The following is a 21,539-nucleotide window of genomic DNA, read 5'->3' on the forward strand; positions in this document are numbered from 1 at the left end:
CTCTTGGTTCCATCTACTCTACAACAGCGTCGTTGTGAAGGTGTCCGGGTGGGAGGGGTAATGGAAAACCTGAGGTCTTGGACCCATCACCCGAGGTGGCAGGTTGCAGCCAAGAGTCGAGGTTCTCGAAATGCCTCTGGCCCCATACGGGATTCTGTGTAGGGGTGAGAGGGTGAGCATCAGTGTTCAGTGAAGGGCAGTTTGCACTGTGATAGTGGACTTCCCACTCCTGTCTGGTAGGCAGTGTCAGAAAAACCAGTGCCACCAGCCCCTGCCTGGGGTATACAGCTCGGCTCAGGTCCCCCCTTGTTGGTTGCCTGCGTGGCTTTGATGTCCTTGGCAGCCAAATAATTAAAACTTACAGGATGACGATGCTTCTCTGCGAGGCCATCGGAGGGATGGAGTTGAAGCCAGCTCAGAAATGTACATGCGGTGAGCGGTGCTCCTTCAATTTCAGGTGACCCAGGGAAAGATGAATGGTTTTGTTGGTAAAAGAGAAGTCAAAAGGGTCGACGATGTAAAAAGAAAAAAAGGGGGGGAAGTCCTCTTTGGAGAAGGCCAGTTTCAGCCAGTGTTTCAGAGGAACGTGGGGCTCTGTCTCGTTACCTGGTAGGTGAGCTGCCTCACCCTCTGTGTTCTGGACCCTCTCTTCTGTAAAGGAGGCAGATAATCAGCAAACAAACCACCGCCAGCCAGCAAGTCCTAGCGATGATTGGGAGGAAGTCCCCAGGCGGGAGAATGTGAAGATGTTCTTGCGGTCACGATTTTCCACAGTAGAGAAAGGAGTCCTTGATACTAGAAGCTTCTCACCCAAAGGTGCTACAAGTAAAACATAGTAGTCTTTGAAAATGGAATATTCGGCTTTGTACAACCTACCCAAGCTTTTCTGGGTAATTAGAATTGTACTGTAATACCAAGTTGCCCAATATGTTTGTCCTTTTTTTTTTTTTTTTTCTTTTTTGTCTATTCAATTCCTACACAGGTCTTTATCGTCCTCAAAAAGTCACCATGAACTTTGTGTCCTGCCTCTTTAAAGCTACACATTAGCTGCGTGTTCCTGGGCGAGGCATTTAACTTCTCTGATTAATATCCTCTTCCATGCAATGAGCAGGGTAGAGTAGACGAGCTTGCATTTACTCATTCACTTATATGCCAACATAGAGCAAAATTACGGCTTGTGTCTCGTGTATAGGAATAGTTCCCATTGGGATCTTTTATAACAGATAATGGGCATTGCTGTGTGCTCACGGGGAAGGACTTGTCCCAAGATCATCTGTTTAGCCAGGTGAAAGATCCCTCACTAAAATTCGGGCTTGGATGAGGGCATAATTATCATGTAGTCGAGCTGGTTCTCAGACTCGTTGATTATATTCACGCAAGAAAGTGGACAGTGAGTTGCTTTTTCATACTTCTCCACGACAGGGTGTTTCTGTTGTTACAGTGTGGTGTGTGTGTCTCCCGCTTTGTGCCCTGGAGATGTTGTGATGTGTCCAGAAGTCCAACAGCATCTCTCCCAGGAGGGTCCCCGTCACTGAAATGTGGGGAAATAAACGCACAGAGAACAAAACAGGGAACGTGAACGCTTGATTTTTGGAGAAGCTTTGACCAAAAATTCCCCATTGGACCACGTGTCCAGGCAAAGAGTTTTGCTTGGTCTGTGTTAGTTTGACGAACGAAACCAGAAGCCGGACTGCGAATGATGTCCTGTTTTATCTTGTTTCTCCCCAAAGCCTGGACCCTCCCATCTCCCTGCCCAGTGAAGCATCAGGGGTTCTGTAGCGAGCAGGCACGTGGCTTGGTGGTGGAGGCCCATGGAAGGCGGTGCCCAGGGAGAGTGCGTGCACCCCCTGACTTGCCCTGCGACCCTGCCATCAGTGTCGGATTGGGCCTGCCTGTGACCGCGCTCATCCCCTGTGGGCGCGGAGCCCAGACCCCAGCGGTCCCCTGCGAGAGCCTGCTGTCACCAGGCAGACGTGTAGTTTTGCAGACGTGATCCCGCACTAGAACGTTCTCCCTTCTAATGCGCTGAGCATCCTCGCGGAAATGCATTTGTTTATTAAAATACATAATCTGAAATGACATGGGCAGCATCACGTGCATTTTCAGCCTCGGGTTACCACTCAGTAGGGTTACAATAACAATGCCCTCGGCAGCTTCTCGTCCACCAGCTCTTCAGAGTTTCCAGAATAGTCTTTCGTATACAGAACCTCAGATGATCCTAACAATAGAGCCCTTAGGTAATCCCGATTTGGAAACAAAACCCCAGCATCAAAACACTGCTCTGGGGATATTTATGTTACGACTTGATACTTGAAATGGCTTAGTTTGTGGAAAGTTCTCATAACTGGTTATTTTTTTTCCAGTGGGATAAGCATGGTGGACTGGGGGCATGAATACATCCGTTTGGAATGACTTTGGCCTTGGCTTTCCTCAGTGTTGTCCCTGTGGTGAGGCGTTCCTTCTCCTGTGCAGAGGGGACCTTGGGGGAAGGTCACTGCTCACGGCGGCCACGTATGGTGGCTTTTCACCTGCTTTCTTGCCCTTAGGAAACATGGGACGAATGGCACTGTTTCTCTTTGTGCCCCTCTTTCTGAAGAGGGGCATTTCTTGGAAGACTTTTTAAACAACATGTCATTGGACTCACAGCTGGAATGATTTAATTGCTTTTGGATGCACACCGGGGGCACGTTGTGCCAGGGCCAAAAAGCAGTCATTTGGATGAGTTTACCACGTTTCTGCCTTGGAGGTGCGTTCCACCCTCTCCATGCTGGGCAGTGGGGGGCAGGGGCGTGCAGGCAGGGCTGGGGTCTGCCTGTGGCCACATGCAGCAAGGAGATGCTCTCCAGCCGACAGATGCTTTTTTCTTTGTGGGGTGTCCTCTTCACCTTTTTTTCACCTCTGGCAGCTCCAATCCCCACCCTACCCTGCCCTGCCCTGCCATCGTGAGTTTCCCCAAAAGTTGGACTGTGGGCTAGGAGTGTGGTTTTATTGTTTTATTATTCTTTTAAATTTTTTAATGTTTTATTTCTGAGAGAGAGAAAAACAGAGCATGAGCGGCGGGGGGTGGGGAGAAGCAGAGAGAGAGGGAGACACAGAATCCAAAGCAGGCTCCAGGCTCCCGGCTGTCAGCACAGAGCCCGACATGGGGCTTGAACTCATGGACCTTGAGGTCATGCCCTGAGCCGAAGTCAGACCCTTAACCAACTGAGCCACCCAGGCACCCCTAGGAGTGTATTTGTGTGTGTGTGTGCGTGCGTGCGTGCGTGTGTGTGTGTGTGTGTGTGTAATATAATTTATTGTCAAGTTACCTAACATACAGTGTATACCATGTGCTCTTGGTTTTGTGGGTAGATTCCCATGATTCATCGGTCATGTACAACACCCAGTGCTCATCCCAACAAGTGCCCTCCTCAGTGCCCATCACCCATTTTCCCGTCTCCCCCCACCTCCCCCATCACCCTTTGTTTGTTCTCTGTATCTGAGTCTCTCATGGTTTGCCTCCCTCTCTGTTTGAAACTGTTTTTTCCCCTCCCTTCCCCCATGGTTTTCCGTTAAGTTTCTCAAGTTTCTCAAGTTTCTCATAGGAGTGAAAACATGTGATACCTGTCTTTCTCTGACTTACTTCACTTAGCATAATACCTTCCAGTTCTGTCCACGTTGTTGCATATGGCAGGGTTTCATTCTTTCTCATTGCCAAGTAGTATTCCATTGTATATATAAACCACATCTTCTTTAGCCATTCATCAGTTGTGATGGGCATTTGGGCTCTTTCCATAATTGGGCTATTGTTAGAGGCGCTGGTATAAACACATGTACTGTGCCCCTATGAATCAGCGCTCCTGTAACCTGGATAAATTCCTAGTAGTGCAATTGCTGGATCATAGGGTAGTTGTATTTTTAATTTTTTGAGGAGCCTCCACACTTTTCCAGAGTGGCTGCACCAGTTTGCATTCCCACCAACAGTGAAGGAGGTTCCCTTTTCTCCACATCCACGCAAGCCCCTGTTTCCCAAGTTGTTCATTTTAGCCACTCTGACAGGTGTGAGGTCGTATCTCAGTGTGGTTTTGATTTGTATTTCCCTGATGATAAGTGACATTGAGCATCTTTTCATGTGTCGGTCGGCCATCTGGATGTCTTCTTTGGAAAAGTGTCTATTCATGTCTTCTGTCCATTTCTTCACTGGATTATTTGTTTTTTGGGTGTTGAGTTTGGTAAGTTCTTAAAAGATTTCAGTAGGAGCGTGTTTTTAAAGAGCAGTAGTACATGTAACGTTGAGTCAGAAGTTTCTATTTCTTCCCATCCTCGACTTCTGCGTTTGGAGATGCTTGACCTAGTGGTTTGCGAGCACCATACTGGCTCTTCTCATTTATGGCTTGCAGCCTTTGTTTTTTTTTGTTTTTTGTTTTCCCTCCCTTAGGTTTATTTTATTTTCCACTCTTAAATGTTTGTTTTGATAGTGAGCAAGTATGAGCCGGGGGGTAGGGGCAAAGAGCGAGAATCCCAAGCAGGCTCCACACTTTGAGCCCAAAAGTGGGGCTTGATCCCATGAACCATGAGATCATGACCTGAGCAGAAATCAAGAGTTGAATGCTTAACTGGCTGAGCCACCCAGGTACCCCTCTTCCTTATCTCCAAAGAAGATAAGGAAATTTTCCTAAAGGTCACATTTAAAGAAGAGATAATAGGAGTGCTTTTTCAAAGATTTTTACGATAGCTAAGTGAGTGAGTGAGTGTGTGTGTGTGTGTGTGTGTGTGTGTGTGTGTGTGTGTGTATCTGCTAGAAAGTGTTATATTGGCTGTTACCATTACTACCATGCACGTGATTGAAAAGATCTCGAGCCCAGAACAACCTTGTAATGATGAGAATCCCAGAAAGGTAGCATGTTTCAAAACCCTGGCACCCAGTGAGGTATGTCTGAGAGGTGACTGTTAAGTGCTGTCAGCATGTGGTGTGCTTGACCTTCCCAGGTCGAGCAGTGTCAAGTGTGGTAGAAGGTTGGGGGGCGTGCCTTGTCCGTCAGCGTAATCAGCCTGTGCCCGTTCTCTTCTCGTTTTCCTTAAGCCTGGGTTACGCCGGTCCATGCGGGACCTTAGGGACCTACGTGGACACTTAGCAGCGGCACCGGCCCACTGTTCCTGCTTTAGCGTGGGGGTGCCTCTTGCTGGTAATCGTAGAGCTGCTCTGATCCGGGGTGAGGGGCTTATCCAGATCCCAGCGACAGCAGACGGGGAGAATGTTCTGGCTCCGATGCCTTCCTCATTAGCTGTCATTGGGCCAGTTACTTAAAGTCCGGGAGCCTCACTTTCTCCATTTGTATACAGCCGACAAGGATATGTGGCTTTTTCGATTGGGGTTAGGGTTGGCGAGGGGAGGAAGGCAAGTGGCTGCTGGTGGACAATGGCGTGTCATTTTGGGGTGATGAAAACATTTTAAACTCGCATTGTGGTGTAATGGGTTGCACAACTCTCAATGTGCAGCACTCCGTGCTTTAAATGTGCAGATCACACATTATGTGAATTCTGACTTCCTAAGCATAAACCGAAATCTGAATGAGTGACAGTAGCACTTAGTACAGTGCCCAGTGCTTGGTGGGTCCTCAAAAAGCAGAGGCTGGCCACCATCCTGTTACTGGTGTCCCACCCCATGATTCTTTAGAAGAACTGTGACATTTCACAATTAATGCATTGCACTAGATTTTCAGAATCTTGAATCCGTTCTTTTGTCCAGAGTGGGCTGGGATGTGTTCACGTCATACACATTACAAATTGAATTGTTGAGCTCTTTGCACACTGCTCCGTATTTACTGTTTTCAGCTGATTTCATCAGGCCTGTCTTCAGGGGAATCTTCAGTCGGGAATATGTGCCATTCGTTCCGAGACCGTACGATGCGCATATAGAATGTTTTGAGTCCTTCATCTCCTGGCTGGAGGCTGGGTGGAGGTGTTTGTGATACAGGAGCAGATCCCCGATATGTATTTGGGGAACCTTGAAAGCAATCCTTCCTGCAGTGCAGCTGCTCCTATATTTAGCTTTTTAGTATTAGCATTTTTATTCTGAAAATTACCAGTTCTCCAACTTGTATAGTCGATTGTGTTATCTGGAGGGGGTGCCTTCCACTCGCATTCTTGTGCACATTTTCAGGGTGTTCTTCTCCAAATGTGCTGTGAATGAGATTGCTTGTTCGGATCCAATGTTGGGCCAGATAGCTTATCCTGTACTTCAGATGTGGTCGGCCTGTTAGAATCCATCCACCTCTGTGTAAGGTTTTTCTTTGTTTTTTGTTTTTTTTTTTTTTATCCCCAGACTGCAAAATACTGCATTCATTTTGTTCTTCAAGAGTTAATGCACATCTCTTTTGAGTATAACCCATAGCTCTGCGATCTTTGTCTCCTTTCTTGAGAGTGGTAAAGCATGAAATCCCTCTCAGCCCACTGCCTGCCGTCCCAAAAGGCCACCTGCCCAGATGTCCCTCCCCAAGCTTGTTCTGGCACATTGGAGAATGCACAAAGCTTAGAGCCCACTGATGTGGGCACCGGTGGCGGGGTGGGGGGTGCGGTGTGGGGGTTGGTCACCCTCAGGCTCAGTCTCCTCCTGTCCTCGGCTCCTTTGGGGGCCAGGTGGGCCAAGAAACCATTTTTCAATGACAAAAACCATTCACCCTGATTCATGGTCTTTTCCTTGCCCTGACCTTCATATTCTCATAAAGGTCATGCGCCCTTTTAAACTTCAGTATCAGAAGTTACTAGGATCATCTGCAAGAAACGTGTTTAAATGGCAGATCCGTCCAACTCCGTTACGGGACATCATTGCCCATCGTGTGTTCACATTTTTCGATCCTGGGACGGTCGTGACCAAATTCTGATTGCAGAAAAATAGCCTGTGACTTAAGTTCTAGAAGGTCGTACGTAGAAAATGTAATGTGCCTTAAAAATCCTTTTTAATGCGTTTCTTTCCTATAACCAAAGGGGTAGGATTTCAGGGTGTCCATTCCAGAGGGGTTTTGCCAACACTGCGTTAACCAGGAGAGCCCGGCTTGTGATGCTGAAGGTCGGGTGCACACAGGCCGCTGATGCTTTCCTCCCTCGCGTTGCGGCCGGGCGCTGGCTCCCGGTGTGAGTGAGCGGTGCCGTGGGGTTACAACAGGACCTGTGCTGACCGAGACACGTCCCCTCTGCCTTCCCTAGTCGAACACGTGAGTGCTACAGCTACGTGAGCGGAGCAGTTTCTGCCCAGGGCAAACCGGGTTACAGCTCTCGCACAGGCTGCATTAAAATCCTTTTGAACTGTTGGCACAAGGTTGGCAGACATTCCATTGTTTTCAGACAATAGTGACTCAAAGTTGAACTGGCTCCAGGGAGCAGGCACAGTTTTTGTACAGTAACAAGGATTTAATGCCAGCCAATTGATGGAGTCTGTCTTCCCCAAGTCGGGACGCCTTGTAATGACACGAAGCTTACATTTAAATATCTGGCTCCCGATCAGAAACTTGGCATGCTTCTCTTTTCCTTTCCATCACACGTTCCTCTCTATTTACAGTGGTTCTCTTTTTGTCCCTTCGATTCGTTTTGGGGGTGGGACAGGGGACACGTCTTATTTTATGTAATTTGGGGGTTGGTCCAGCCTGCGGGCCTCGTGATCGTTCTTTCCTTCTGGTCTCTGTGCCTCTGCCAGCCGACCAGCCGTTTCGGCCCGGCTTCCTGTAACATCTCATGTTCACATTTCTCTTTCAAGGAGGTGAAGGCTTCAGAACCCCATTAGCTCAGGTCAGACACTGAGTCATCTCAGGGTGTCCTGTAACTTAGGCAGACGCCAAGTCGCCTCATAAAAAAGAAAAAAAAAAATCAGGATTCTGTCCTCGTGTTCTGATGAGGTGCCTTTCTTAGCACCAATAATTAGCAAGATGGGGGTGTCACGGAGACAGGCCACAGGATGTGCTGGCCCCGTCCGCTCTGTTCAAGGGGATCACTGCTTTAAAATGTGGGTCTCGTGCGTCAGCATTGCAGCAGGAGCTTGGAAAAAAAGATCAGCCTTCTACTTTTTGCAGAACTCCTTCCTCCGAAGAACACCGAGCATTGTATATACTTTATTGTAAATACTCCAACGATTCCTGGAGGGCAGATAAGAGGAGGCAGCTGGCTACGTAGTTTAGAGAATTGAGGCACAGATGTGTCTGGTGATCTGGGAGCTAAAAATCAACACCAAGCTATGCACATCCCTACGAGGGGCCGTGCATGTGGTGAGCTTTTTAGAGACCTTATGGTGGGCTTTTCATGGACTGCCTTATGGACATCCCCACCCCCCAGCCTCCTTGCAATCAGTGCAAATAGCTTTCATGGGGCGCGGTCCCTGGAGCTAGAAATGGAAGAAGTTCCTCCTTGGAAAGCCTAGCTTTCCACCTTTGTGGGATTGCCAGAACGATGTTGCTAATGTAACTTGCCCTGCCCAGTTTTCTTTTTCACCCCTCATTGGGAGCACATCTTGTCTTCTCAGGCACGAAGTGACCCTAAATCAAAATACCAGCCTTTGGCTGTAAAGATTTTGCCTGCCGTGGTGTGAAAACACTTGTCTATAGGCCATTTAACTTTCAGAGTGTGTGTATACAAATCAATAGATTTGTCTCTGTTCATTAATGTAAAGCTATTTGTATCTGAGCACAATACAATTTCCTAATACAGTTCCCTGTGATAAATGCTTTTTTTCCCCTCCTTGAAGAAACGAGTTCAATTATTCCTTTTAATTGGGGAGAGCGCGCATAGTCCTCTATCCGCCTCTCTCTTTCTGTCTCTTATGTTCACAGGGTTTTAGTCTTTCCCTGTGAGAGTGAATATTTTTTGCCTTTCCCCTTCTCGAGAATCTTACAAATTAAGACAAAAGATAATTACTTGGAGGGGTAAAACTGGCAGGTTCCCACGACACTTAAAATTAATGAGCTGTTGAGGACAAAATATACCTTGTCTCTGGCTCCATCGTCCCCCCCCCCCCCCACCCTCCCCGCCCCGCCCCTTCCCCCTTTCTTCCCATTTAACACATGATTTGACTTTTTGGCTGTGTTTGCCATTTGGGTATACTGCTGCTGAAAGATAGCAAGCTGTTACAGAAAGTGGGTTCATTTGAAAGCGATCTCTTTGTTTGCAATTCAAAGTCAATTTTATTCCAGTTTTAATTTTTGTATTTTTGAAAACTTTCTCTTTTTTCGATGCTCTGATCAAAACAGTCTGTTAAGGGAACGTGGTGCTGCGGTTCACAGAGCCCCAGTCTGATCTGTGATGTTAATGGCACGGGCTTTCCAGTCTGTAGTCCCGGGACCCCTCGGCTTCCTTAGCAGTTTTCCCAAGGTGTCAGTTCCTTGCTGGCTGGGGCTGAAACTCGTCCTCGGCCTCAGAATAGAGCCACAGCTGTGCGTTCCCTGTCGGGTAGAGCTGGTGCTGATGGAAGGATCTGGTTTTCCCCCTGGATTTCAGGAAGTTCTTGCTGGCTAATAACCACAGTGCCACTCTTAAGGAATTTCCTTGAAATCTCAGTTTAGCAACTGACCTTGCCCCGTGGCTCATTTGGAAAGGAGCAGCAGGGAAACTGTGAGCACTGGTGTCCTGCCACGTGTCGGGAGTGTGGTGACCCTCACTGACAAGCCACCAGCTGGCCGGTGCACACATCTCGTGGCCCATTAGCCTCTTTCTAGATTAATAGTTCCTCGCTGATTCCTCAGAGCAATCCTGTGAGGTAGTCAGTGGGGAAACTAAGACTTGGACAGGTACTAGCTCAAGGTCAAAGAGTTTAGCAGGTGATTTCGTGGATTCAGATTTAGGTGGCTTCCTCTCAGGGCCTGAGCATTGTGGGGGCTTGTAGGTATTGACATGTACGTATCGGCTCCATCACATCCCTGGAAACGATGATGTAGCTAATCAAGGAAGAGATGCTTTAGCCTAGCGATGTCAGGATTTTTGTATTGGAAGACCCCTTTTGACTCAGGAACCCCAAAAGGATTGTATTTACTGATACATTTTTCATATGGTAAATATCAAAAATGATATTAAAACAGGTTATTAAAAATCGATATTTACCATATTAAAATGAAAACTGAGGGAACTTATATATAAATATATATATATGAGGCATAGAAGACGGCTAGATTTTTTTAAATATGTTTATTTTTGAAAGACAGAGCGTGAGCAGGGGAGGGGCAGAGAGAAAGGGAGACGCAGAATCCCAAGCAGGCTCCAGGCTCCAAGCTGTCAGCACAGAGCCCACCACAGAGCTCGAACTCACAAGGTGTGAGATCGTGACCTGAGCCGAAGTTGGAAGCTTAACTGAGCCACCCAGGAACCTTGAAGACAGTTAAATTCTAATAATGCCTGTTTCTGTGTGCAGTCTCCTGCAATACATAATTTTGGTTGACATATATGAAGAGAATCAGTCTCAGACAAAAACATAGTTGGAAAAGGGAGGAACTTTGTAGATGATTTTTATCCTTTGGTATCACACCCCCAGACCCAAGCAGTGGTAGTTTCTGCAAGGTCAGTTGGCCCAGCATTTGGAAGTGGTACTTTTCATACTCTGTTACATTACATTTATCATAAAGTTTTATTTATTTAAGTAATCTCTACACCCAACGTAGGGCTCGAATTCATGACCCCAAGATCAAGAGTCATAGGCTCCTCTGACTTAGCCAAACCGGGTGTTTCTAAAATCCATTGGTTTGCCTTTGGCTTTGAACATCTCTCTTATCCATGCACAATTTTATAATGTTTTGTATTGATCACTTGAAAATAATGGTTTGGGGCGACTGGGTGGCTCATTCGTTAAGTGTCTGACTCTTGATTTTGGCTCAGGTCATGATCTCACGGTTTGTGGGTTCCAGCCCCGCGTCGGGCTCTGCGCTGACAGCTCGGAGCCTGGAGCCTGCTTCGGGTCCTGTGTCTCCCTCTCTTTCTGCCCCTCCCCCACTTGCACATGCTCGTGCGTGTGCACACTCTCTCAAAATAAATTTCTTAAAACATTTGAAAAAATGTCTCACCTGACTACCTCTTGTAGCGGTCAGCACCTTTCATTAAGCAACCATCAAACAATCCTCATCTTCCCTGACCTCATCAGAGAGGTATTTTAGTGTGGAGAGACTTTGAAACTCAATGGTGGCAGATAAAGCTTTTCCACAACTGTAATTTTTGCCCCAAATGGTGAATTCCATCATTGGCAACAAAACAAAAACCAAATAACAAAAAAAAAATTTCTGTTCGTTATTTCCCACCACAGGGTTGCTGTATTCATTTTGGTGAAAACGATGGACAGATAACTACATCAGTGTTTCTTTGAAATAAACGTAGCATGCCATGAAACTGCTGGCTTGCGGCTTAAATAACCGCCACACGAGTGCTGTTCCCTACAAATAACCCACTTTGATCAGGGGATGGGCTTGGTGTGTACTTCCCAAATTGTCACACAAAGTGTGTGTGCTCAGGGGTCAGGATTTAGTACTACTGACAATTTATACTTTATCATTCCCTGAAATGAAAACTGGTTTGTCTTCCCTCCCTTCTTGTTAAGTGCTAGTTTAAAAAAGAAAATAGTTTTATTGAGCTATGATTCACAGATCCCAAAATTTACCCAAAGTGTACGATTTAATAGTTACTAGTACACGCAGAGTTGTGTGTCTGTCGTTGTAGTCACCTTCGGAGTGCTGTCATCTGCTTCCCCTGAGAAACCTTGTTCCCATCAGCAGGGAAAATCCTTCCCATTTTCCTGAACTCTTTCCCCACCCCCACCCCCACCCCCAGCCTGCTAATCTACTCTCTGTCTCTCTGTGTTGGTCTCTTCTGGACGTTTCGTATGAATGGGCTCCTACAGTATGGAACCTCTCATTAATTTCTTCAATTTATCGGTGTTTTCAAGATCTCTTTGCACTTGTGCACGTGTGGGTACTTGACTCCTTTTATTGGATGGATGATACCCTGTTTGGCTTATCTACATACCAATCGGTGAACCTTTGGGATTCCCCTACAGTTCTTAATTATTAGTATTTATTCCCCCTCAGGCATTTGTATGCAAGTTTTTATGTGGAACTATTTTTTTAAAAATGTTTTAAGTTTGGGGCAGCTGGGTGGCTCAGTCAGTTGAGCGTCCGACTTCGGCTCGGGTCATGATCTCGCGGTCTGTGAGTTCGAACCCCACGTCGGGCTCTGTGCTGACAGCTCGGAGCTGGAGCCTGCTTCAGATTCTGTGTCCCCCTCTCTCTGTGACCCTCCCCCACTCATGCTCTGTCTCTGTCTCAGAAATAAACATTAAGAAACAAAATTTAAAAAATGTTTTAAGTTTATTGGCTTTGAGAAAGAGCACAAGTGGAGGAAGAACACAGAGAGAAGGCCCAGCAGGCTCCACACGGTCAGTGCAGAGCCCGGTGCAGGGCTCGAACTCATGAACCCTGAGATCATGACCTGAGCCAAGATCCGGAGTCCGTGGCTGAACCAACTGAGCCACACAAATGTGGACGTATTTTTTCTGTATTTTGTGTACATACCAGCAAGTGGAATTGTCACGGTAACCCTGTTCCCCTTTTTGAGGAACTTCTGGCCTGTTTCCCAAAGCGGCTGCAACATTTTGCATTCCCACCAGCACTACATGAGGGTTAGAATTTCTCCGCATCCTCCCCAGGACTCTCCATTATCTGTCTTTTGAGGATAGCCATCCTAGTGGGTGTGAAACGGTTGTTGTCTCGTGGTGGTTTTGATTAGCATTTCCCTGATGCTAAATCCACCTTTGTTTTGTTCCGTTAATGAAATCAACACAGTGAGAAGGGCAAATAGTATCTTGGTGTAATTACGAAAATAGTTGTGACCTGGGAGGGTGCCCTGAAAGGGTCTCCGGTTCCCCCAGGGGTGAAGTCACTCATGAAGCTTGTAGAAAATGTGGGCTGTGTTTTCAGCATCTATTCCTTCTTGCACGGGCAGGGCATCAGCCACACGTCTTTTCCCCCAAGAGACAGAAATGTGCACAGGCCAGACAGTTACCTGTATGGAAGCCTTCTTCATGCCGCACCTCCCTTCAGCAGGGAGGCCAGAGGCGGTCTTGCCACAGGCCGATTTCCTAGCCGTCTGAGATGGTCCTTCTGAACATGCAGCGATGAGGTTTTGCAAACCTCTGTGCAGGAACGCCCATTTATCCCCGGTCTACAGATGGGGAAACTGAGGAGTCAGTAACTTGCCTGGGTGCAAATGACAGTGCTGGGAATGGAGTGGCCATGATGCAGTGTTAGGAAAGGGGACGAAGCCACGGAAGAAAATCGTTCTAACCAGAGGGAAGTAATGACAGAACTGGTACTTCTTCAGTAACAAAGCATGGAAGGGTATGGAATATTTGGGATTTAAAACACAAAAACCAAAAACCAAAAAGACAAAAAACCAGCTTCCTGTGCTGTGTTTCCATAAAGGAGCTATCTATGTTCACTGCTTTAGAAAATGGGTGAACGGTCAAGAAATGCCCAGATTCATGTTCCTCACTTGTGTTTTAATCACACTGAAGTATGACTTCTTACGGATGTTGCTTTTAATTTGTCTTGAAAGTAAGCACGGATCCTGCCAGCTTGGTGTGATTGATGGGCTCTGACGGAGTGCAGTTACTTACACTTAGAATAAATGCCAACCATTTGAAGCTCTCCGTTTTCCCTGTAACCGAGAGTACCCACTGGAACCTTCCATGACGCCAGATCGCGTACCATATTTTGACGTGGCGAGCTCTTTCACTGCAGTATTGAAAATCTCTTGAAAACATGTAGTCAGTCATTGGTGCTGGGAGGAACTTTCCAGATCGAGATTCACATCCAGTCCAGGCACGGAACGTGTAAATCTGTTAGACCGTATCTGGGGTGGTAACAAGTGGACCAAAGAAGTCCGTGTAAGCAATTCAGTCGATTATCAGGATGGGACGTCTGGTGGCTCAGTCGGTTGAGTGTCTGACTCTTGGTTTTTCAGCTCAGGTCATGATCTCATGGTTCCTGGGTTCGAGCCCCACATCCAGCTCTGCACTCTCAGTGAGACAGTGCTTGGGGTTCTCTCTCTGCCTCGCATGTTATCTCTCTCTCTCTCTCTCTCTCTCTCTCTCTCTCTCCCCCTCCCCCTCTCTCTTCCCTCTCCCCCCTCCCCCTCTCCCTCCCCTTCCCCCTCCCTCTCCCTCTCTCTCAATAAATAAATAAGAAAGAATTAGGAAGACCAGTGGAGGAATATCTTCGCATTTGAGAACACGGGCAGGCTTTCTAAGCACAGAAGCCGAGACAGATTTTAAACAAGAAAAATGGGTTAGCAGATGCAGCATCACAAGAGCTAGGAAAGTCAATGGCAGATAAGAGGAAAATATTTTTCACCTCTGTGGCACGAAAGTAATTGACAGGACACGACAGAGGTGAGAGAGAAGGCGCACGGAGCTGTGGGCACACGTTTGGAGGCTGCTATCCTCGGAAGAGAGGCTTAGTTGGTTTTGAGCCCTCGGAAAGGGCTGTGGGTGGAGGTGAGTGTGACTTCTTCGCGCCCCCGCGGGAAGAGACTTCCGCTCCAAGGAGGCGTTGACTTACAGCCGCCTGGGTGCACTTGGCCTGGAAGTCTGCCTGGCGGGGGTGGGCATGGCCCGGAGAGGAGGTGCCTGGGGGGTGGGGGTGGGCGTGGCGACCTTTCAGGCCCGCCCGCCCCCGTCTGTCAGGAGCCTTTCTAAAATGAGCACTGGCTGCACTGCAAGGGCTCCATGTGGTCTGTTCTGCCAGAGCCTGTGGGGAGTCTTTCCCCTCTCCTTCCCTGAGGACACAGGCCAATATTGCCCGGATGGTTTGAGGGCAGGGGAGGCCTGTGCTGTGGGAGGGGCAGATGGTAAAAGCTCATTGTATTCCGTGGAGAGGGGCCAGACCCCCCCCGCCCCCGTCTGGGCTCACAAGCCCCAGCTGTAATGTGGAAAAAGGAACTCCTGGCAGGAACAGAATTGACCGTCAAGTTGCTGAGCGTTGCTGTTCTCTTTGGAATTGCCTGGGTGGGTGGCATCGTGGCACATGCTTGGGGACCGGGGAGGCGGTGAGCTTGGGAGGCAGGCCAGCCTTGCTGGTGACGGGCAGCATGACGACTCCTCCAACTTATGTGTAAAATGGGCCTGACGACGTGTTGCCTGTCCCTTTGGACGTAAGGCAGTGAGCGTGCCTCACTGCCGTAGCCGGCTCACCTGGCTTGTGGCAAGCATGAAATGCATTGGCTGTTCCTGCTGTTAGGGCTTCTGGAAGAGAAACAGGTCCGGCTCCGTTGCCCTCTCTCGCTTCTCTGGTCACCGACGGGATGGTGAGCAGATCTTCAGTCTCAGAATGCGCAACTTTGTTTATTTGTTTATATGTTTGTTTTTATGTTTATTTTTATGTTTATTTTTGAGAGAGAGAGAGAGAGAGAGAGAGAGGGAGAGAGGGAGACCCAGAATCCAAAGCAGGTTCCAGGGTCCGAGCTGTCAGCGCAGAGCCCGACGTGGGGCTTGAACTCACAAACCGTGAGATCATGACCTGAGATGAAGTCGGACGCTTAGCTGACTGAGGCGCCCCTAGAATGCGTACCTTTAAATTGGAGAAGATACGACTTCATTCCATACGCCCCGTATCTTCACACACCAGGTGGTTCTGTTCTTGGGCTGTTGACTGTGTGTTCATTTCTTTTTTTTAAACGTGTGATGTTGATGTTCTGAGGGCCGCTGGGTTTTTGTTTTGTTTTGTTTTGGTAGGGATTTTTGAAAAATAGATTTTTTTCAGTCTTTTCAACCAAAGCAAATAATTCTTTGGGTATGCTTTATAATGGTTTTTGTCCCGGGGCCTGGGACTGTTCCCGTAGTTTAGGCTGTGGCGGTGGAGATGGTGTTGTGGTCTTGGGGTGGCTCGAGTTACGGGGACTTGGCTTTCTCCCTGGCTTCCGGGCATTGATGCTGGATGGTGGCAGAATCTAATGTGGTGACCTCCTTGTCCCTCTTTCCTTCCTAGTTTTCAATGGTTCCAGCAGGTCTCCACGGGAGAAAGAACCTGTTCAAAAACACAAAAGCAAAGAAGCCACTCCCGGGAAGGAGAAGCACAGCGATCACCGGACTGACAGCCGGAGGGAACAGGCGTCAGCGGCCCCGCCCCCAGCGGCCCCCTCCACGGGTTCCTCGGCCAAGGGGCTCGCTGCTAACCACCACCACCCCCCTCTGCATCGGTCGGCTCAGGACTTACGGAAGCAGGTAAACCCGGCCTTGCCGCACAGGTGACCCCGCTCCGGCCCGGACGGGGCCTGCCCGCCAGGTGCCGTGTCCCCGTGTCACCATCTTAACTGAAGGGGACGTGGGAGTGGTCGCCTCCAGAAATCCGTACCTAGAGGGCTCAGGAAGCCAGGAGGGTGACGGCCAGAGGTGAGCTGGGGAGGGAAGCACGGTGTTGGCACAGAGGTGCTGGGTGTGCAGGCCTCTCGTGGGAGCGGCTCTGGCACCTGCTCCGGAGTCCAGGCGCCTCCCTCTGGTGGATCTGGTGTGTTGGCGCCTGTTGGCTGGGCAAAGCGACTTGTCGCCTTCACTGCCCCTCCTCCACCTGTGTCCTGGCGCCCGATGGCTCTGAGCTCGGTCGTCCTCTCAAGCCTGGAGAAGCTGTACCTTGAAGACAGGCCCGCAAACTGCCTCGCGCTGTCAGGGGACAGTCCTGGACCGCTTCACTGTCGTTGCTAACGTGACAAGTTAGCATCTCCGCCAGGACTTGGGGGCAGGAGGTGGGCACGGGCACACGCACCACTGAGCAGTCCCTGTGTGCCCGGGGGCGGTTCACCCCGCAAACGTCAGCCTGTACCTCAGGATCGCAGCTCACGGGTCACATTGTTCTCCAGCCCCCACTGCCCCCTGCTCGAGGTCGCGTTAGATAACACGGATCCTGTTGGGAAACTCTGAAGAATGGCCTCAGGGTCTGCCATTGTCATTGTCCCAGTGTTCCGTCCTTGGACAGTGATTTCCCGGGACCCCCGGAAGGCACAGCCTGGAGGAAGGCACACGGTGTGAAGGGCTGTGTCACCCGGGTCAGTGGCTTGTCACTGACCCCTCGCTCCTGTTCTCACTGCATTTTAAAGTCAGGGAGCCATGGGGATCACAGATCTCCTCACTGGGCACTTGTGACACACAGCTAACCTTTTCTGCAAAATGGATGGAGTCGGGGCCAGGTATGTGTGGGCCAGAGAGGTCTCCTGACCTGCCATGTTCTAGAATTACTAAGAGATGGTGGGAACATCCTGTAATCCCTCCCCTTGTGGAGCTGTTTTTATTTTGCGAGAGTGCAAGCGAGCAGGGGAGTGCGAGAGAGAGAGAGGGAGAGAGAGAGAATCCCAAGCAGGCTCCACACTGTCAGTGCAGAGCCCGACTCAGGTTTTGATCCCAGGAACTGAGAGATCATGACCTAAACCGAAAATCAAGAGTCAGACGCTTAAGTGACTGAGCCATGCAGGTGCCCCCGTGGAGCTGTTCTTTACGCGTGTCCTTTCTCATTCTTGTTAATGTTTTTTGTAAATTTTTCTTTAATGTGTATTTTTGAGACAGAGAGGGAAGGAGGGAGGGAGGGAGGGGAAGGGACAGAAAGAGAGAGGGAGACCCAGAATCCGAAGCAGGCTCTGAGCTGCTGGCACAGAGCCTGATGTGGGGCTTGAGCTCCTGATGAACCACAAGGTCATGACCTGAGCTGAAGTCGGACGTTTAACCAACTGAGCCACCCAGGCACCTGGGCCTTTCTCATTGTTCATGATGCTAGAATAGTTTCTCTGAATATGTGTATTTGCATGCATGCATGGGGGAGAGAGAGAGAGAGATTGTGTGTGTGTGTGTGTGTGTGTGTGTGTGTGTGTGTGTGTGTGTGTCTGTGTGTGTGTAGTTTTAACCTTAGTTTTTTTGTTTTTTTAAAGGTACTTTGGGGCTTAAAACATTGTTTTTAATGTTAATTTCTAAGAGAGTGCGATCAGGGGAGGGGCAGAGAGAGTGCGAGAGAGAACCTTAAGCAGGCTCCACACTCAGACCCCGAGGACCTAGGGCTTGACCTCACAACTGTGAAGATCATGACTTGAGCCAGAATCAAGGTCAGATACTTAACTGACTGCACCACCCAGGCGCCCCAGTCTTGGTGAGGTGAGCAGGGTGAGAATCTTCGTGGCTTTTCCAGGCAGGGTTCTCGGGTACCTGTGTCTTCATCCTCGGCCGTGTTACCTCGAGACTGAATAAGTAGTCGCAGCATATTTTAAACATTGGCCCGTCTTCTGAGACCCAGACCTCACGGTTTTCGCAGAGACCACAACTGCGCGCGATGGTGGAATTAGCCCGCGGGGTCAATGCTGGGCTCCCGGTTTGCAGCTGGAGGCACCGCCGTCCCTGTGTTTGTGGCTTGTTCTCTCCCCTCCATTCCCAGATCGGACAGCCTGATACATGCTCTGATGGGATTCTCCTACAGGTGTTTCGCTTGTGAAAGAGAAGAATTAAAAAGGGTCCCAGAGTAAGGGGAGCTCCCACCTGTGGGGCAGGACTGAAGGGTTTGGAAGGGGACGAACAGGACTTCACATTCACACAGATGCGTGACCGCGCGTGCACACGCGGGCACACACACTCGCCCCTTCTCGAATGGGGCTGGGTGGCAGACCCCTCTGGTGTCGGTTGGTCACAGCTCGTCTTCAGCTGTCAGCTCGTGCCCCTCGGCTCGGGACTTCTCTTTGTAGCTGAACGCTAGGAATTGGTACAGCTGGCGGGAGGAGCTGGGGGAGCAGAGAGGACCCCGCGCCCTGGCTCCCCGGCCTGCGTGCGTGGCCCGTCTCACTGTGCGGCCTGGGAGTGAGAGGTCCGGGTCCCCGTGCAGAGCAGCCTCCTGTCACCCAGCGACTACAGAGACCTGGCTGTCGTGCTTTGCTCGGGTCAGTCTTTGCAGGTGGGATGTCCGTGGGCAGCGCTCAGGGCTCTCTTCCCCCCCCACCCCTTCCCCTTCCCCTCCTCCTCTGTCTCCTCGGCCTTCTCTGTCTGGCCCAGGGCGCCAGCTCTCCAGTTCCTGTTTGGCACTAACCAGGACCTCCACTGAAATTTAAGATCTTTAACGCTCCTGGGCCCTGTTGTTCATTTGGGCGCAGTCACACTGACACCCCCACCCCCACCCAGTGATATTGGGATAAACAAAAGGACGAATTAGAAACTGCCACATCCCAGTATTTAAAATACAGAGAAAATAAGGTCAATGAAAGCAAGTTGTAGATTCCTTTGTAACTGCCTGATGGAAATGACTAGAATCTGACCTTTTCATCTTTCACCTGCAGAAAAGATTGGGGCCAGAGTATATGTGGGTCTTTAATTTTAAATAGGATTAACTTCTTCAGGTTCGCCCCAAAAGAAGAGGGTGAATGTGAATCGTGTCAAGCAGTGGTGGGAGGTGTGGGGGGTGGTGTTGAGGAGGTGCCGCTCCCCAGGGACTTGACCCTGTTTGCTCTGATGTGGTCGGAGGCACCCTCTGCTAACTCACTTGCCCTTTGTACTGAAACGGCCCCTTCCCCGTTACCTCGCACAATGTCATGTGCTCGCTGCGCTTCCTCGGAGCCCAGGAATAACCTCCCCCGTGGCTGTGTCTCAGCGTGAGGGGCCTTGCCAGGCTTCTCTCGCCTTTGTGATACCAGAAGCACGGTGTCTGTCATGCGAGTGTGACTGCCCTGGGATTGTCAGGGCCACTGGCAGGATGATTTGGACGTGTGCTGAGTGTCGGACACAGGAGCAGCTGATGTTTTCCTCTTCGGTTCCTTCACCTAGCAGTTCAGCTTGAATGCAGTAGAAGATTAGCACACGCAGGACGGTAGAACCAAAGAACCTTATGCACCTAGAGAGCATTTTATAGGGTCTCTGTCTCTCTGCCTCTCTGCCTCTCTGCCCTTCCCCTGCTCGTGCTCACTCTCTCTCCCTCAAAAATAAACAAAACATTTAAAAAAAAAAAAAAAGTTGGTTTCCAAGAGCCTCGTGAGGAGGTGTTCACTTTTGTAGATGTTGCGAGGTTGGTAAGCCACGATGTGGACGGTTGGGCCACACCACTCGCGGTCACTGTCCTCATTCATCGTGCCGAAGCTGAGCCACAATGTGAAAGAAACGATCGCCTCCTACAGGCAGCCCGCGGGCACGTTTGGCAGGAAGATCTGCTGGGCTCCGTTGTTCCCTTTGGAGGTTGGGTCCTCACAATAAGCTGTACGGGGGTTGCTGCAAATATGTTGGCCTCAAAGATTCAAAGAGGGGGTTTAAATTCTGATTAAAGAATCGGGAGTAGTTTTGTTTTTTAAAGTTCTGGAAAATAGGAACATCCAGAGAGAAGGTCAGAAAATCGCCTGCACTGTAAGACGTTCAGGGTTTCAGCCGTGCTGCTCAGCGGGTCGTGCTTGTAGTTGGATTTGCAGGTGTTGGTGGCACGGTATTAAGGACTCCATTAGGTCACCTGTAGTGTGGGAGCAGGTGCTCTCAAAGGGTTGGGGGCTCCTACCAGAACCCAGCCTTGCCTTTTTGTTGGGAGGGTCCTGTGCTCATTAACTAGGGTCTTACCCTTTCTCTCACGAAGGGGTCTGCTGCACCAGGAGGCCTTCCCCTCCGCCTGTCTGGTGCAGTTCTGTTCATCTCAGGCTCTTTGTTTTTAATCCAAGTCTTAAAGTCCAAGTGGGCTGTCCCCAGCCTCCCAGCTCTGAAAGGATGAGCAGAGGCTCCCGACTCAGCAGCTCCCTCTGGTGGGGAACAGGAGCTTGACGACAGGATTCCTGGTTGTGAACTTGGCTCGGACTTCTTTGCCATGAAACCTCACGGCTGTGGGCCTGGAGGAGCTTGAGCTACGGTGGTGGGTGGGCGGTGGTGGGCCAGGGAGAACAGGCTGCAGACATCCCACCTCCTGCAGAGCTAGGTGGGTTTAGGGGGAGAGGGACGCAAAGGCAGAAGTCCCTGCCAGAGCCCAGAGAAGGAACAGCTTGGAGAGCTGTAGTTATTCGACCGCAGTGTTTCTCTTGCACCTTGGAAGGTTCTGCTGCATGCAGCACGTTGTGTTAGGCCTCCAGTGAGCTAAGTGACCTCTTTCTCACGTGCTCTGGGTAAGTACTTCCTCAGATGTGCACAGTGACATCAGACCCACTGTGCCTTGTGAGCTGGCTGAGTGACCTGGGTGTTTTGTTAAGCTCAAACTCGGTGTTTGCCCTTTTTTGATAAGGTGGTGGGTGGGAGGAAACCCTCCAAGGCAAGGTAAAACAATGCCTTCCACCACCATTCCTTTGCTTTCTTTGGTAACAGTTGAGCACTGGACCCCGAAAGACTAGGACGGGCCAAGGAATAGGCACGTGTGTGCGGACAGGTGGGTTCCTGGGTTGGGAGAACGTGACCTCTGCTGTAGGCGGAACACAGGTGTGCTGGGTGGGAGGAAGAAATACAGTCAACGAGACATGTCCTTTCCCGTCTCCGTAGGTGATTTCTCAATCAGGTTCATTGAGTTCAGTGAGTTGTGAGGTTGATGCATTTAGTCTTTGAGCTTGTGATGTGTGGACCTGCA

General features: G+C 49.6%; 1 protein-coding gene across 4 annotated transcripts in view; it reads left to right on the top strand.

The window, feature by feature from the left end:
• The window catches only part of JARID2 (jumonji and AT-rich interaction domain containing 2), a 273,915-nt gene that overhangs the window by 222,937 nt on the left and 29,439 nt on the right, over positions 1 to 21,539 (top strand). For all 4 annotated transcript variants that reach the window (XM_047101536.1, XM_047101538.1, XM_047101537.1 and 1 more), the window contains one exon: positions 15,984 to 16,219. In XM_047101536.1, coding sequence (XP_046957492.1) covers positions 15,984 to 16,219 — 236 coding nt within the window. The remainder of the gene's footprint in view (positions 1 to 15,983; positions 16,220 to 21,539) is intronic.

This window comes from Lynx rufus, unplaced genomic scaffold (genome assembly GCF_022079265.1).
Source record: "Lynx rufus isolate CCGP_SWC_20201006 ecotype Redwood Valley unplaced genomic scaffold, mLynRuf1.p SCAF_6, whole genome shotgun sequence".
Taxonomy (NCBI): Eukaryota; Metazoa; Chordata; class Mammalia; order Carnivora; family Felidae; genus Lynx; species Lynx rufus.